This window comes from Mastacembelus armatus, chromosome 7, assembly GCF_900324485.2.
Source record: "Mastacembelus armatus chromosome 7, fMasArm1.2, whole genome shotgun sequence".
In the NCBI taxonomy this organism is placed as follows: domain Eukaryota; kingdom Metazoa; phylum Chordata; class Actinopteri; order Synbranchiformes; family Mastacembelidae; genus Mastacembelus; species Mastacembelus armatus.
The window spans coordinates 21,820,857-21,837,081 of NC_046639.1; the positions used below are offsets into that span (position 1 = coordinate 21,820,857).

General features: G+C 38.8%; 1 protein-coding gene across 3 annotated transcripts in view; it reads right to left on the reverse strand.

The window, feature by feature from the left end:
• LOC113145505 (plexin-A1-like) overlaps positions 1-16,225 on the reverse strand; it is a 206,197-nt gene that overhangs the window by 79,720 nt on the left and 110,252 nt on the right. For all 3 annotated transcript variants that reach the window (XM_026332319.1, XM_026332321.1, XM_026332320.1), the window contains 5 exons: positions 13,690-13,790; positions 12,856-12,979; positions 12,387-12,540; positions 11,296-11,395; positions 2,860-2,974 (listed from right to left, as the gene is read on the reverse strand). In XM_026332319.1, the coding sequence (XP_026188104.1) occupies positions 2,860-2,974; positions 11,296-11,395; positions 12,387-12,540; positions 12,856-12,979; positions 13,690-13,790 (594 nt within the window). The remainder of the gene's footprint in view (positions 1-2,859; positions 2,975-11,295; positions 11,396-12,386; positions 12,541-12,855; positions 12,980-13,689; positions 13,791-16,225) is intronic.

A 16,225-nucleotide genomic window follows, 5' to 3' on the forward strand; every position in this document is an offset into this window, starting at 1 on the left:
TGGTGATGTGGGGTAGCAGTGTCATTGGTCTGAAGGCTCATCAGACTCCAAAATGGTGTACAAAAATTCAGCATACTAAATAGAAGTCTTTACAGTGTTATTTCCTCCATCTTGACTAGGCCAGTATACCTGCACAATTCTGCACCTTATTGTAATCGGGTTTCAATAAAATTCATCTATTTTGCCTAAATCAGCCTTTTTTGTTTTACCATTTTTTGGCACATTGGTGTGTGCATTTTATATGTTTATGTTACTCATATAACAATTATGAAGGGAATATTAGGGTGTTGTCAATAAGCAGCAGCTTAAGTCATTACTTATGGTGAAAATGTTGTGGCAAGAAGCTGCACAGACTGTAGCATTTTACATGAAGAAAAAAAGAGTCACTTCTTGTAAAAGCTCCCATCTACTTGGCAGCCATGCGATGCATTAAATCTTTTGTGGGACATGAAATACCCAGAGTAAAAAGCAACTCCAGTGCAACATGAATGAATGACTTAATTAACAAGCAGGCAAATTACAATCAATAAATGAATAGGGAAGCAAGTTTGTAGACAGGAAAATAAATGCAAACAAACTTGTTTTCTATTACTTTTTCTGTTGCTTTTTATTATAGTCTTAATTTTCCTATTTCCTAGAATCTGAATGAAGTGATCTGAACGAACCCCTGGTGTCGGCCCAGTCTGCTATACCAGCCCAATACTGGGATTCACTGGAGCAGAGCAAATTTGTTTGTCTCTGTGTTTGTTTGTCTTTGTGTTTTTCTCATTGTTTGTGTTTATATGCTTTTCTGTTGATGGCCTTCTCAAGTGTTTCTCTGACTCTGGCAATTTTCTGCCTGGTTGCCTTTAATGTGCCTCTCTGTTTATCTGCTGTCACAACACAGCTGATTTATATATATTTACATATACAGGAAGTGACAGCAGATATCCATACTTACTTTAAGAGGGCTAAAATTAGAGATTAGTGTTTACATACACATGGAAAATGTATTTTTATGATCTACCTGTGAACCAGATTCACAGATGCTATGAATTTGATCAGATATAAAGTGAAGTCAACCTCAAGAAATATGACAAATGCCTTTGGGAAGATAACCAGTGTAGTGTGAATTCAATCACTTTGGCAACCGACTGCCAATGACACAAGGGGAAAGTTTTCCAGGCAGCAGAGATGGGCAATATTGCTTTCAGCAGGGGCTACGAACTGGTAAATTGGAACAAAATCAAGGCTAGGGGAGATAAATGCATGACGATAAAACTACTGCTCTTGCATATGCATTGCTTCAAATTGTGACATATTCGGTTACAGAGAGGAAACCTAAAAATACAACCAAACACATGCATCCGTCACGAAAGTCTAACAGTAATCTATGTAAGGATTTGGCGACAGCACTGGTATGTGTGCCTGTATACCTCTATCAAAATGCAGCACCCCCCCAACCACAAACACACCACACCTCCTGACATTCAAAGTGTCTTGTAACCATGGCAACGCCTGCACCAAACACAAGAGAGAATAAGATGGGTTAAAAAAAATGAGAGAACAAAAAATAACAAACAAGATTAGGATGGATGTCAGCATGGTGTGTTTACAGAACAATGTAACATGATGACGGGGTGTGTGAAGTCAAGTGTAACAAAAATAGTGCCCCCCCCCCCAAAAAAAAAAAACACAAACAAACAAAAAAACATACAAAACAAAAACCACACACTCAACACTCAACCCCACCACCATGGCACACGAACATACATGGTACACTGAAGTCGCTGCCCCATTTATACATTTAGAGACAGAGATCTTAACACACACATACCAGTGCTCCCTTTGTGTATTTCATAGGCACCAATACACATGGACATACACATTAAGTCTATAAATTTCATATATAAGATAAAACAGAAACAGACACATGCACATAGACAAACCTGTGAAAACCTAAAACCTACAATATAGCCGCCCATATGTAGGCAGACATGCACATGAATTTCACACTTCCCTTATTGTTTTTTTTATCTTTATATTGATTATATCCTTTCATCATCTCAGTACAGAATGATGTAGTGAGTGAAACAATGAGAACAAGAAGTAAAAGAAAGCAAATGTAGCAAAAGGCCTGGATTAAAGAAAGGATCAGTGTATTTGTGTCCATGAAACACAAATAATGTAACCCTGTTAGAATACAGTAAGATGATAGAGGACAGAAAGATAAACAAGGAAAGGAGAGATGATAAAAGGAGTGATTAGAGAGAGCAATGGGAGAAAAAAGTGAAAATAATTATCATCTTACATGCACTAAAAGTGGTTTTCAACTCTTTGCCTAAATAGGAAGAAAAGTAAGGTGATTGTTGGGTGTCAAGCACAACTTTAAGTTTTTGTATTTGTCAGCGTGAATTTCTGACTGTGTGAGAGACAAAATTAGAGACTTAGATGGAGACAGGCTGTGAAAACGAGTCAGCTCATGGATGGATGAGGGTTTTAATGCAAATATAACATTTGGGACGGTAGTGCATGCTGCTATTTGCATACTCATTCACGTCGACTTGTTTATAAGTGAATAAATCCAGTGCTGCTTGGAGTACAACAGCTGCTGCTGGGCCACTCACAACAGCACTCATTCATACATACGCATACGCACACACTCAAATGTGTACAGGTCCCAGCTGCACCCTTGGCATTGCTATGCCACTACTGTATACTTATTGGTGTGTGTTTCCGTGCACATGCATTAATACTTGTAAATGTGCTTGTGTGGCTTTATACAGCTCTGCTTCTGCCTTTTTTGTGTGTGAGGATTTGTGAGTGTTTGTATCTTTGTGTGTCTGTTTTGCATTTTTGTGCGTGTGCTGAGATCCTTACCTTTGAAGTGTTGACTTGTCCCTCTTGGAAAGAGCAGTCACTGGCATCCTGCGTGCACATGTGGCGATATTTGCACCAGTGACAGGGAAAGTTTCCATTAACACAGGATAGGCACCTGCAGCAAGTGAGAATGTGAAAGACAGAAGAGGGTGTTATGATTTTTAAAGCTAAAGATTAACTTCAGAAGTTTAATCTTAATTTTGCAGCCTGTAGTCTTCTTCCTTGAATTTTATTTTGACAAGGTCTAAGTTTCTACTTCCCTTGTTCTTTGCTTGGTCAGCCATGGTGCCAATCACTGATTAATGGTAATGTTGATGGTTGTTGATGAATGAGAAGGAAGAAGAAAAGAAAAAGAAAAGTGTACTGACCTGGCCATGCAGTCAACTGAGCCACACTAACTTCATGCAATATTTGTTAGGTCTATATTCTTTTCTTGTTGATTAGAAAATCAAGCTAGTAGCTGCTGTAACCACAAGCCTTAGTGGTAATTAAATCTCCTAAACATAAAACAAATCATTTTACCAGGAGAACTAATACTTGTGCTGTGACATAAAAACATATATTTGAAATCCCCTGAGGACATTTTTAAAACATGAAATTCTATGATCATTATCATTTTCATAAAACCTGGTGAATCAACATATTAAAGCAACTTTTCTGAGCCATTCACTCTTTTCAGATTGTAACTTTGGTCTTCTTTGGAATCCATGAAATCAGTTCGCTGCTGAAAACAAATGATTAACACAGAATTCAGCTCTATCAGACAAAATCTATCATTTGTGTTGCACATGTATTAGTCAGCAATGTTCTGAAAACAACAAAGAATAATGTGTAACAACATTTAGGAGACAGAGAGCAGCTCTAAATTACTCATATTTAGCATAAAATAGACATGGAAACCCAGCAACTATGACCTGAATTCATCATAGATTTGATATAATATACTTAGAGAGATATGATGCCCTGTTAAATACAAGAAAAGTGGAAACACATAAAAAATGACAAAGAAAAAGAAAACCAATCGGGACACATATCACACAGTGACAGGCCGTGCACAGACATGACTCACTGCAGCTGCACAACATCAAATGTTTATGTGCAAATCTCCAGAAATCAGGTTAGAATGACAAGTCTAACTGTGGCCCCTTGCATTAAGACTTTATTCCAGCTGTCAGCGAGGCCAAGGCGGACGCTGAAATACAGCCGAGAGAGTGCAGCAAAGAATCCTTGGTGATCCACTCCTCCTTTCTTATTCTCAATGCTTGGAGGCTTACAGTGAACTAAGCTGGCAGACCAAGATAAGCTTGTTTTTATATAACACTTTTTTGTCTTCTTCAGAGTTGAGGAACCAAAATGAACATTCAAACATGGATTAACAGACAAAAACAAGGCTATCATGGCAGGCACAGAAAGGAAATCATGGAGAAGATTGAATAAACTGGAAAGTTAGATAACTCTTTTTGAAAAAAGGAGAAAAGTGGTAAAGACGGAGCTGAGCCGAAAGGCGAAACTCTCAATTTACCGGTCAATCTACGTTCCTACTCTCACCTATGGTCATGTACTTTGGGTCGTGACCGAAAGGACAAGATCTCGGATACAAGTGGCCGAAATGAGCTTTCTTCACAGGGTGGCTGGGCGCTCCCCCTTAGAGATAGGGTGAGGAGCTTGGAGTAGAGCTGCTGCTCCTCCACATTGTCAGGAGCCAGCTGAGGTGGCCCCAGCAACTGTTCCGGATGCCTCCTGGGGTCCTCCCTGGGGAGGTGTTCTGGGTATGTCCCACTGGGAGGAGGCCCTGAGGAAGACCCAGGAAACGCTGGAGGAACTATGTCTCTCGACTGGCCTAAGAGCACCACCCCCCCCACGAAAGAGCTGAGGGAAGTGTCTGGGGAAAAGAAAGTCTGGGCATGTCTGCTTAGGCTACTGCCACTGCAACCCGGCCTCAGATAAGCAGAAGAAGATGGATGGATGGATGGATGGAGAAAAGTTGAGCAATAGCACATTCGATTAGAAATTTACACTGTCAACATCATCTGCATAAACATGACTTTATTTGTTTTGCTCCAAGTCTCTGCTTGAAAACAATTCCCTGTTTTCATATCAGCATCAAGTTGCATTCTGCCTTCTGTAACACACCCACAGGAAGAACAATCTCCACTTCCCAAACTTTATTATCATATTGTTGTCACTTTGTCGTGTGTCTTTGTTAGCTGAGTAAGAACTTACATTTAAACTGTAAATATGCTTTAAAAATGATGAAAAGATGTTAAATGGAAGAGACAGTAATTATAGTGATGGACATAATTACTTTAGTAGCTAATTCTAAAAAAAACAAAAACACTGATGTGCTCTTTGAGGAAAAGTTTTGCCTTGTAGTCCTTACTCCTAACCACCTGAACAAAAGCAAACTAATTACATGTTCTGTCAGTCCCTTCTCCTATATGCTGTCACTTTATTCATTCAGGCTCAACTCATCCCTCACACACCTACAGTCTCCGCTCTCCCACTCACACGAGGAGCTGACTAGGAACCCACAGGTGTCCACTGTATGTATCCATTATCCAGTTTCACTCTCCACGATTACTTTCATAATGTCACTGCACTGCTGACTGTATGGTATGTATACTCTAGTTGGTAGTGCTCATTTTACTAACACCTTGTCGCTTTTTTGGAAAAAAGGATATTTACATACAATTAAAGTTGAATTTTAGTTACAATGGTAAATTGTACTTGGCAAATAAAACTACTGTGAACCGCTAAATGTGTGTTAAATTATCAACTGGGATACCTCAAGAAGCTCATTTCACACCTTTCTTACAGCTTCGTTAATTAGCAATTCTTCATAGTAACATTAGACGAATTAATGACAAAGGTCTTTGCTTGCTTGACCTTTGGGGGAATACACTTATTGTCTTTCTTGCCAAGAGTGAAATAAGAAGATCAATATCACTTAGCTCATTATGAGTGGAAGCAGAGGTAAACTCTCCAAAGGTACAAATATAAATCCACCTATTAGTACCTCTCCAGAATCTCACTAATGAGCATGTTACAGTGGGTACGGAGGAACCCAGTATTGTGCTCAGTATTGAGTAGAAGCACAGGGTCTGAATACTTATGACCATGTGATATTTCAGTTTTTCTTTTTTAATAAATTTGCAAAAATTTCTACATTTCTGTTTTTTTTTCTGTCAAGATGGGGTGCTGAGTGTACATTAGTGAGAAATAAAATGAACTTTTTTGATTTTGGCAAATGGCTGCAATGACACAAAGAGTGAAAAATTTAAAGGGGTCTGAATACTTTCCGTACCCACTGTATATGTCTGTTTAATCTGTACAATCATTTTTTGAGGAGAAAAAAAAGCAACGATTGATCTAACATTTGGGCAAGCATATTGTTCAATACTGTAAAATGCATTTTGTAGGCACCTTTTTATATATTTATAGTTTTAGCGGGACTATTAAATGTCTCACTTAGAACAATAAATTCTAGGTAAAGGGAAGGCCCAGTGCATCAGCTGTTTGAGAACTGAAATAATAAAACAGAAGTACAACTAGCACACAAGTAATACTGAGGATGGTATAAAAACAGTTATACTAACTTAGCTATGAGTAACATTAAACGACAATAGAAATATGCACTTAATTTGTTAGGAATAGTTGCAGCTGAATAGGTAAAATAAAACATGGTGTATATGCATCTGGGACTAAGACAATTATGCAAAAAACATTGGCTTGGATAGAGTGCTGGCTAAAGACATGCAAACCTTTAAACAGTAAATTCAAAGTAAAGATAAATCACTATAACACCTTCTCTGTTTAAATGACAAGTGATCTTCACCTGGTCTAGTCCAGAAACACCACAGTAATGAGGCACCATGGGGGTTTAAAACCAGGTCCTCCAAAGTTGAAGGACAACTGCCACCCTGCTGCCAGAAAGGCTGACTTTAAATTGGATTCCAGTCTAATCCTTGTGCTGTCTTTGTACGTCTGTCCTTGGTTTATTTAGATTTTTTCAGGGTTAACCCCCGAACTGCCTGTATTGACAGAGTGATAACATGGGCTTCATAAAGCTTCTGATAAGCTAGCGAGACTAGACTGAAGTGCAGTGTGATGTTTATAATCAATGCAAGTGGATTTCTATGGGGAGGGGGTGGCCTGAGGTTATCCTTATAGTCTGATGTTTGTTTGAGCTGGTGAGCCAGTTCCTCCTCACTATTAACTTCAGGTTTTATTGATTTCTTGATGCAGATGTGTCACACACACACACACTCTGACTGAGGCAAGCACATACACATAAACCGTCACCCATGTTGACACTGAAGCATTCCTATGGGTCACCTGGGCAGTGGAGACTTATCCTACAGTAATGTTGTCAATGCCAGAACAACTGGCTTGGGTAAGTGGCTGTACTGCTGCATTGTAGTCAATAAAATCCCCTGCTATTTACTAAGGCCTAGCAACAGGGATGGGTCAAGTGCCTTTTCATCTTATCTAAGCTTTTCTTCTGGTGAGGCTGGATTGATGGAACAAAGCTGTTAATATGCGAGCAACAGTCCCATCCCAAATGTATATAACAAGAGTGAACAGTCATATGCTCATTTTAATTTGAATAAACACCAGACTTTTTAAGCGGTTAGTCTTTCATCTAATGCTCACTTACACTTGTCAAAATGTGCCAAGCCAAATTAAGTAGGCCAGCAAAAAGCACAAATTATTAATGTTTAACCAGTACTTGATTGGTCAGCCTTTGTATCTTCCAGATATTTTTCATATGAACAGTTATTAGACACATATTATGCCTGCCTGTACTATGTGATCTATAAATAGGCCTCTTTGTGCTTTATGCAATAAAGCTCCAAAGTGATCAGCAATAAAAAGATGCATACATCATTAAGTTATACAGCATAGGAGCCAGATGAGAAGTTTAGGTTCTCAACAGGGGACTCAGACTCATAAGATATTATTGCATCTTGTCACAGCAATGTCCAAAAGCAGTAAGTCTGTGTGTCTCAACTCTCAGTTTAATTAAACCATTTCACGCTCATTGATAATTGGAAGAACAACTGTTACCACAAAAAGCATTTACTAATAGAGATTTAATCAAAAAAGTTAGAATCTAAAGTGGTTCTAAGCCCAAAAGTTTGCCACTGGTTCAAACAGCTGTGATGTGCGACTGGTCACTGAATAGGAGGCGACAAAAAATGGTTGGTGTAGAAATGAGAGCCCTTCCCGGTGGCCAAAGTGTGGGCTCTCCCTTGAGTCCTTCTTTTCACTGCATAGATTCCAGCCTTTTCATATTGTAATAGCCTCATGGTGGCCTGAGGCTGGGGCACTAACCTTTTGTGTGAAACACAGCATTCCAGATATGATGGGCTCAATCTCTCACATTCGCTAGCACTTTGCTTTATATCTTTCTTCTCTTTTAATGCCTCCTCGTCAGTTGACTTTTCCCTGTCCAGTTCGCAGGGAATATGAGTTTTCTTCCTTGTCCCAGTCTTCTTCTAGTCCCCTCCCTCCTATTTCTCCTCCCAAATGCTCAATTACACAATTCCAATTCTCTTTTTTAATGCAGATTTCTAATATTGTAACAGCATATGTAAATAGCTTGCAACATAATTTGCTGAGCCAAGCCTGTGCCTTCTGTCTCTGTGTGCTTCTTCTGACTGTGTATGTGTGCGTGTGTGCACCTGTTTATGCGTGTTTGCATGAGAATATATACGGCTGGTGATGCCAGTTCTGGATCCACCTCTGAGCATGTTGTGCAAGGCTGTGTGAGGCTGCACACAAGCCATTTGGGGCACTTGCCTGTAGGCTTGTGCATCTGTGAGTCTACTATAGTTTCACCTGCTCACCACACCCACGAGGAGAGCTCCATTATCTACTGCTGAATATTGCGACTCCTGCACCAGGCTTCCTACAGGTGGGGTCAAAGACTCAGAGGTGAAAGGCAACAGCAGAGGGGGACTGGATAATATGAGGGTTTATGTTACAGCTGCTGCAGTAATAACACTATGTAGATTTACAGTCCTGTGGAGTCCTGAAGAGGCCAGCAAAGCTAACATCAATAACTGAAGCAGCAGCATGCCTGTTTAGCAGCAAACAGAGGAGGGCTAGGTGGGCTGGTTAATCAGGAGGACAGAGCATAAATATGTACATACACACAAATGAGAAAATTCCTACATGCACACAGATATCTGCTACACTGCTCTTTTTGCAGTTAGTTTGACACATCCTGTACGGTTTCACAGAGAACAAACTGAACACTCCACACATATGAGCGCGCACACACACACACACACACACACACACACAAATTGACAAAATGAATCAGAGCCATTGAACTAGGCCTGAAGGCCCTGAGAAGTGGCCCAGGTGAGCTCTCGCTCTCTCCAAGCCCACTCCATTATGACCATCTCTACACATGCACCCTGGCTAGAGCTAATTAACGGCCTATTACTATGCAGATATATGCAGGGCCAAGAGCAGAGCGCAGGCAATAAATGGGCTTGATGAACGAGAGAGGGCCAATCAAAGGGAGGCTGGTTTGTGGATTTGTGTGTGTGTGTGTGTGTGTGGGTGAGGCAAAAAGAGGTGTTAGGGAGAGAGAGAAAGAATAGGAAAAGAGAAAATCCTTATAGCTTGTAATACTTGTGATCCAGGAATTAAACATGAGTCATGATTAATAGATTTAGGTTTTTAGGTATTTTCAGTGTTATGGCACGGGAAGTTTTTTTTTTCGAGAAGCTTTTACAGGATTGCGGTTTGAAGAGAGGAAACAAGGTTTAAATTTTGCTCCTCTGCCATTATTGGTCTATTTTTCTAGTCTTTGTGTTTCCTCAGAGGGATTAAAAATGCAAAAAACAAGCCAAATTGTGAATGCAGAAGAAACAAAAGCAAAACAAAAAAAGAGCGGAGACAGAGTTGAGCCCTGACCTTCTGGTAGTAGTTGGCCAATAATGGACTTTCCCATTTGTTTTTGTTTTGGTGTTCCTCATTGCTATTCTACTATCAGTCAATCAAAGAAAGAAAGAAAGTAAACCTACATAGAATATAACATACATAAAAGTCATGAATGGAGGAATAATATACTGTGTCCAATCACCAGTCACCAGGCCATATTTCCATACAGATTGTCAGGTTGATTTTCTGTATTCTGGATAATGTACACAGCTGAGAAAGTAATGCGGTCAACAATCCATGCTTAGCTAGTAAAAGTGAAATCCACTTTAAGTACATGACAGATGCATTTTCATTTTAGGTGTGTTGATGCAAAGAGCAGTTGCCTAAGTGTGAGAAGTGACTCGTTGCCAGGTGGAACAGAATATAAGGAAAGACAAAGAGTGTATGTGAGCGAATCTCACTTAGCAACTTCAGAGGAGCAGACACGATTTATTTAGGGAATGACATTTTATTTATTTTCATTTAACCTTTATTTAACAAGGCAGGTCAATTAAAAAAAAAATCATTCATTATCAGCCTGATCTCACTGCTGCTCTGCCTCTCTCACCCTACTCGCTCTTTCCTCTCTTTCAATAAGATTGTGCTTCACTGGAATTAAAAGACAAAACCATTAAGATGAATGATTTGAGGAATATTTAATTGTGGTTAATCCTGATGTTTTTGCAATTTAAACTCCAGGACAGTATTTGTGCTCTACAAAGCTAAAGCTTTCTAACGCTGTTAAAGCCCTGCCAAGCTTAGGAACATGTTGGGCTGACATTAGCTCCTTTGTCTTAGTTTGTCAGTATTTCTTCGGCCCTAATCATATTAATGATAACAAAAATAATAATAATCCTTACAGAAACAATAGGGCTTCACACCTCTGGTGCCTGGGCCTTAAAAAGAACATCAGTTTACTCACACACATTACAACATTTCCAATAAGAAGACTGTGCATGTTGTCTTCCATTTCTTTCTTAAATAAGCCATGCATTTAAACTAATATAAGTAAAAATGTAAAGGTAAAAGGTAAAAAGTAAAAAGTAAAAGTAAAACTGATGCTGAAAACTCAATTAGCTTTCATTTATTTAAAATGGGGATAATTTCAAGAAACACAACTGACGTATTTTAGTCTCCTAAGATTAGATGGTTAGGAATAGATTTATTATTTCACTCGCCACTAGTCCTTTCATTGCTTGAGATTTGATTAACTAATTGATTTGTAAAAAGCTTGAATAACAAATTAGCACAGGTTGAATGCTGTTCTCTTCATTCCTCATTATAGGACTTCTTTGCAGGCCAATGTTTTAGCACAACTGCTTTGGGTAAAGAACCACAGTCTTCTTTCTATTGATTACCCCGTTCCACCAGTTTGCATCTTGCTGGGTGGGTATTTGAAACAGCATTCGGGTTACTCAGCTTGGAAAAATAGTATATCAGCAATAAGACACTGTTCTTTCATTTGAATACCACTAATTTAGAAATTTGAACATAACTTACGATTGGTGGACGCTACAGTTGTAGAACACAAAGTCCACGCTGGCAAATTTCTTCCCCGTCTCCTTTGACTTCACGTACAACTTTATTACTCGCTGGTCACCTACAGGGAGACAAAAAACATCCATTTCACATCATCGGTGCTTGCCTTTTTAATAGTTTTCCAATATTTCCATACCGCACAACTGACATGATCACTTACAGTTAGTGAGTGGAATACGTTTCATGACCCCAGAATCATGCCCAATTGCAGGATATGCATTCTAACAAGTTAAGAGTTTCAATTTAAGAGTTACTTGTCAGTTCCTGTATAGATGGCATTTTGGAGCCTCAGTTGGAAAATAAGCAGAGCCTGGAGCAGAATCAATAGAATTTGTAGATAAGTTACTGTGTAGAGGAAACAGTTCAGCTGCCCATACATTTATGAGTTTTGTGCAGTATGTTTATGATTTAGCAGTTTTTAATTTTTATAATCATGAAGAGTGGGTGCAGTAAAAGAGCAGCATGTCTTGTGTTTCACGGTTGAATGAACAGCCTGAATGGAGCAAAGAAATTATATTTGTGCAACATCAAATAAACTGCTCATCCAAAAAGCCCAAAATAAAGTAGTCATCTTCTCTCTAGCATAAATCATTTTTTAAGAGTCTCAATGTCATTCAACTTTTTTTCAACTGCATGACTAATGCAACTTCAGGACTAATTTCATTATTAAATACTATAAATAAGTAAGCAATGAGTAGTCAAATTAATATATTGTTTTGTCACTTTCCATGACAGCAGTGTCATCGCCACCCTATCACAGGTGCTCTGCCTCTTAAACTGGGAAGCTAAACAACTGCTATCACATTTAAAATGAAAATAAATGAATAAATAAAAACTGGCCATTTTTATAATAAAACAAATATGATAGCCAGTGCAATTTAATTATGAAAATGAATGATAAAATAATACTGGATCTCATAATGGGTTTTGGTTTATCTATATCTTTTATACATATTTTACTAAATTTATTCAGTTCATGTCCAAACCAATACTGCTGGTGTTGTATTTTTATGAAAAGTTTTTCTTCAGAATAAAATCTTTTTTTTTTTTACCCTGTTCTCTTGTGATGGGTGCAACCTCCTTTGTGGAAGGGGACAGGCAGATAATCCGTCCACTGTAGATGCGTCCTTCTGTCTCTGCGTAGTCCTCAAAGGAGCAATTCACTCCAGCTAACAGAGAGGGCACATTCTGGATCTGAAGTACCAACTGGAAGGATGAAGGAAAGCAGAAATGTTGAGCACATAAATGCAAATGTAAATCAATGTATTCCTTTAGTGATTCAATAAGCAGGATTTATACTGACCCACAGCAGAAACTAAAGCTCAGATCTGTAGCTCAAAATCCATTTTTGAGCTCATGCTAAAAATGATTGACCAAAACATGTACCAATACATAATCTTTATTTGATCATTTATGTCTGTTACCTTTCATTTTTCTGTCCAGCTTTCTTTTTCCATGTCACAGAAATACACAATCTGAACAATCTAAACACTCATGCTCCAGCACACCCACAGACTGTACCTGCACTTCCGACATGGTGACAGAGACCGTGTCAGGTTGGACAGAGAGTCGGACACATTGCTCAACTCTTGTGGCGAAACGCTGAGGTTCCTCTGCTCGCTCACAGTGATCCTTCCTCGAACATCTAGGAAGAGGATATACCACAGTCACATTTCGATTCAACTGTATAATTTAATCCAAATGTGTTTTGTACATAACACTGGTTGTTCCTGGTCTTTGTTTGGGTTTTGTTCATGGTAAATGTATTTGGTCAAACTGTAGCATCGGCTTTTCAGCTGCTTTTCACAACAACTCCACTGTGCAGGGTTTGAGGCAGAGGCAGTTAATTTATAGGTGCATGGATCCATGGAAATTAGAATTAAATTAAGAAGGTACAAATGAACAACCTATGCAGTTTAAGGGCTTAACACAGTGGTAAGATGTTGTGTTAATGGTGACATGTAAGGACACAGGTTAAAAAAAAAAACAAAAAAAACAAAAAAAAAAACATATTACCTTGTGAATTTTAGTACCACAATAATTAGGTGTACTTGTGCAATACATATAATGGGTGCAATAATCATTATGATGAATTAAAAAATTCATTATATAGCATGACTGTCTGGTACCACTGCTCATTGAGGCTTTACATTCAGGGGTTCATTCATCAGCTGCTTAGCTATCAGATGACCAAAAATAACCAACCTTGCAATTACCATATGAGCAATGACCAATATCAGTGAAAGAGCAAAGCGCATCACCTGCCATAAAACATTCTCCCACTGATGTATGATTTAAAATCCTACATTGTATGAATGAACTTATTTGTGAAACAATGACCTCAGAGGAACTTACACATTATGAAGCACACACCAGCCACAGTGAGGGTCTCCTGATCCCAGACAAGCTCCACAGGATGTGTACTGCTCACAGCTCTCCACTGGTACACGGGTGACCTGGAAATGAGCCATACACACACACATACACACCTGGTTAATGTTGCACATAAACTCTGTCTACACTCCCTTCAAACACCTTACACCGTAATATAGGCCTGGTACAAACTGGATGTACTGGAGGTGTGCTGTGCCTGGAACATGAGTAAACGAATAAGTCCAGTCAGAGATAAACAGCTCCTGAGACGCTGCTTACAACTCCACACTGCTGCATACATGGCTGGCTTTGAGGGGCAAAAGTTTAGTTTTAAACACATGTATAAACACACGAGTTAAGATTACACCCTCTGACAACCATCTTTCTGTAATATACTGTAACCTACCAACAGTAGTAAAATTTGAGAGATGCTAAACAGAATCTGGAAAATAAAAAAAAAAACTATATCTGGACAATTTTGTTTCAGATTATGCCAGACTGAATTTTCTATTCACTCTCTTAAGAATCGCACTATTACTTCTATTTATTCTATTTTTCTGTAATGTTATAAGCAGTATAGCTTACAGAAACTTAAAGTTTGGAATTTAGTGTTGTGGTTTTGCTGTCAGCTATTTTATTGTTTAAAATTAACAATGTGTTATATTTCATGTTCTGTACCTATCTGCTCCTGTTGCACTATGAGGTGGGCACACATATTTCTGTTCATCTCGGATGAACAAAAACAATTTGCACAATACTTCGGCTTAATACCTGCACAACTAATGCAATAAGTCCTTCAAACAAAGTAACCACAAAGATTGTTGTTTTTCCTCCGTCTCTGAACCAAAAGAGTGTTTGCTCCTTTGATTGGCAGAAAGATAAACTACAATAATCAAAAAAATAGGTGAACACTCTGTATTGTTAATTCAACGTACTCAGCAGGAAGTGAGTGATTTCAAAGAAAAGCAAAGACGAACACTTAAATGAAAATCTTCACTCACTCTCTTTGTTTTCTGCTCATTTTATTACACAAATCTTATACACAGATGACAGTTTCTGCTTGAGCCCTGATCAGACGATAAGCGGACTAAGTTAGCTTAATGCTTGTGAATTCCTTGTAAAGAATATGCTATTGTACTTAACACCATTCAGATAAACATCAAGGATTACTCCTTTTATCCGCTAAATCACTACCAGCTGCCATCTGTGTGTCTGCATGACTAAGATGAGATGAAACTTTAATCATCTCTTTGGGGAAACAAGAGAACTTGAGTATTAACAAGGACATCAAACAGTACTGTCCACGTTTACCTGTCTGTACTAACTGTAAACAAGTCAGAACATCAGGGGACACTGTGAGACAGACAGGAAGGATCGTTTAAGTCCATTTCCTCAGATAGTCTATGCAGGTATCATTCAACAGCCATGCTTTCTGCTGCTGTCTGCGTTTTCGCCATCCGCCATCTGTCTGCACAATTATCGGGAAGCACAGCTTAGTTTGAATTTCACCCTTACTGAAGAATGCTTTAAAGTCGCAGAATTATCCTTTAAGACAATATTTTAGTGATCGGTGCATAATCCGGTTTACTCCTTTTCATTTCCAAAATCTATCAGCAGTTGTATGTTTTATTTCAATTTGCTGGATACTGTTTGCTGCAGACAGAAGGACTGGCACACAGCAAACCTCCTCAGGTGCGCACACACACACACACATGTCCAGAAAGAAAGTTACTACTTGAAGCAAAATTGAGAGTTTGAGACAAGTTTTCTGGGGCAGTTGTTAAATACTTAAATACATCACTGACCACCCAAGACACATTCACATGCATGAGCACATGCACACACACACCTCCAGCTGCCTCCGTCTAGTGAAATACGACATCAATAACACTGCAGAGGCAGGGGGCACACCAGGTGAGCTGGAAGGTGCTGAGGGTGAATTCTAATGGCAGCTTCAGGCACACCAGTGTAGGAGCCTTCAAAGTTGAAACTCTACCTTCATGCACATTTTTCCTTTTTCATTATCTCATCTTTTCATCTTTTAATTGTAAATCAGATGCTGCTTCAAATCATTCAAGGTAGCATGTTGCCCTCAAAACTGAGATTTGGTCAAACTGTTTAGTTTGCAGTATTTAGGCGACAGTCGTAAAGAGTTGCAGTTCAAAAACTTCACAGACGAAAGCAAGAATCAAAATTTTAATGAAACTCCACTGCCATAAAATTTGGCAGACAATCACTGCCCCTGAAAGAACAATCATAATGACTTTGGTGATATTTTTATCTATGACCAACAGTCAATGTTTTCACTTATGTAGTGAAATATCCAAAGATTTATCTTAAGATTGTTAGCAAACGTTGGCCTTCTAACATGCTTAATTAAAAAGTTAAGCATCTTCAACATTATATCTACTTAACATCAGCATGGTGGCATTGTGAGCATGTCTTCATTTAGCTTGAAGCTGTGGCTTCTAACAGACTTGCAGAGCTGCTAGCATAGCTGTACACTCAGTGTTGCAAA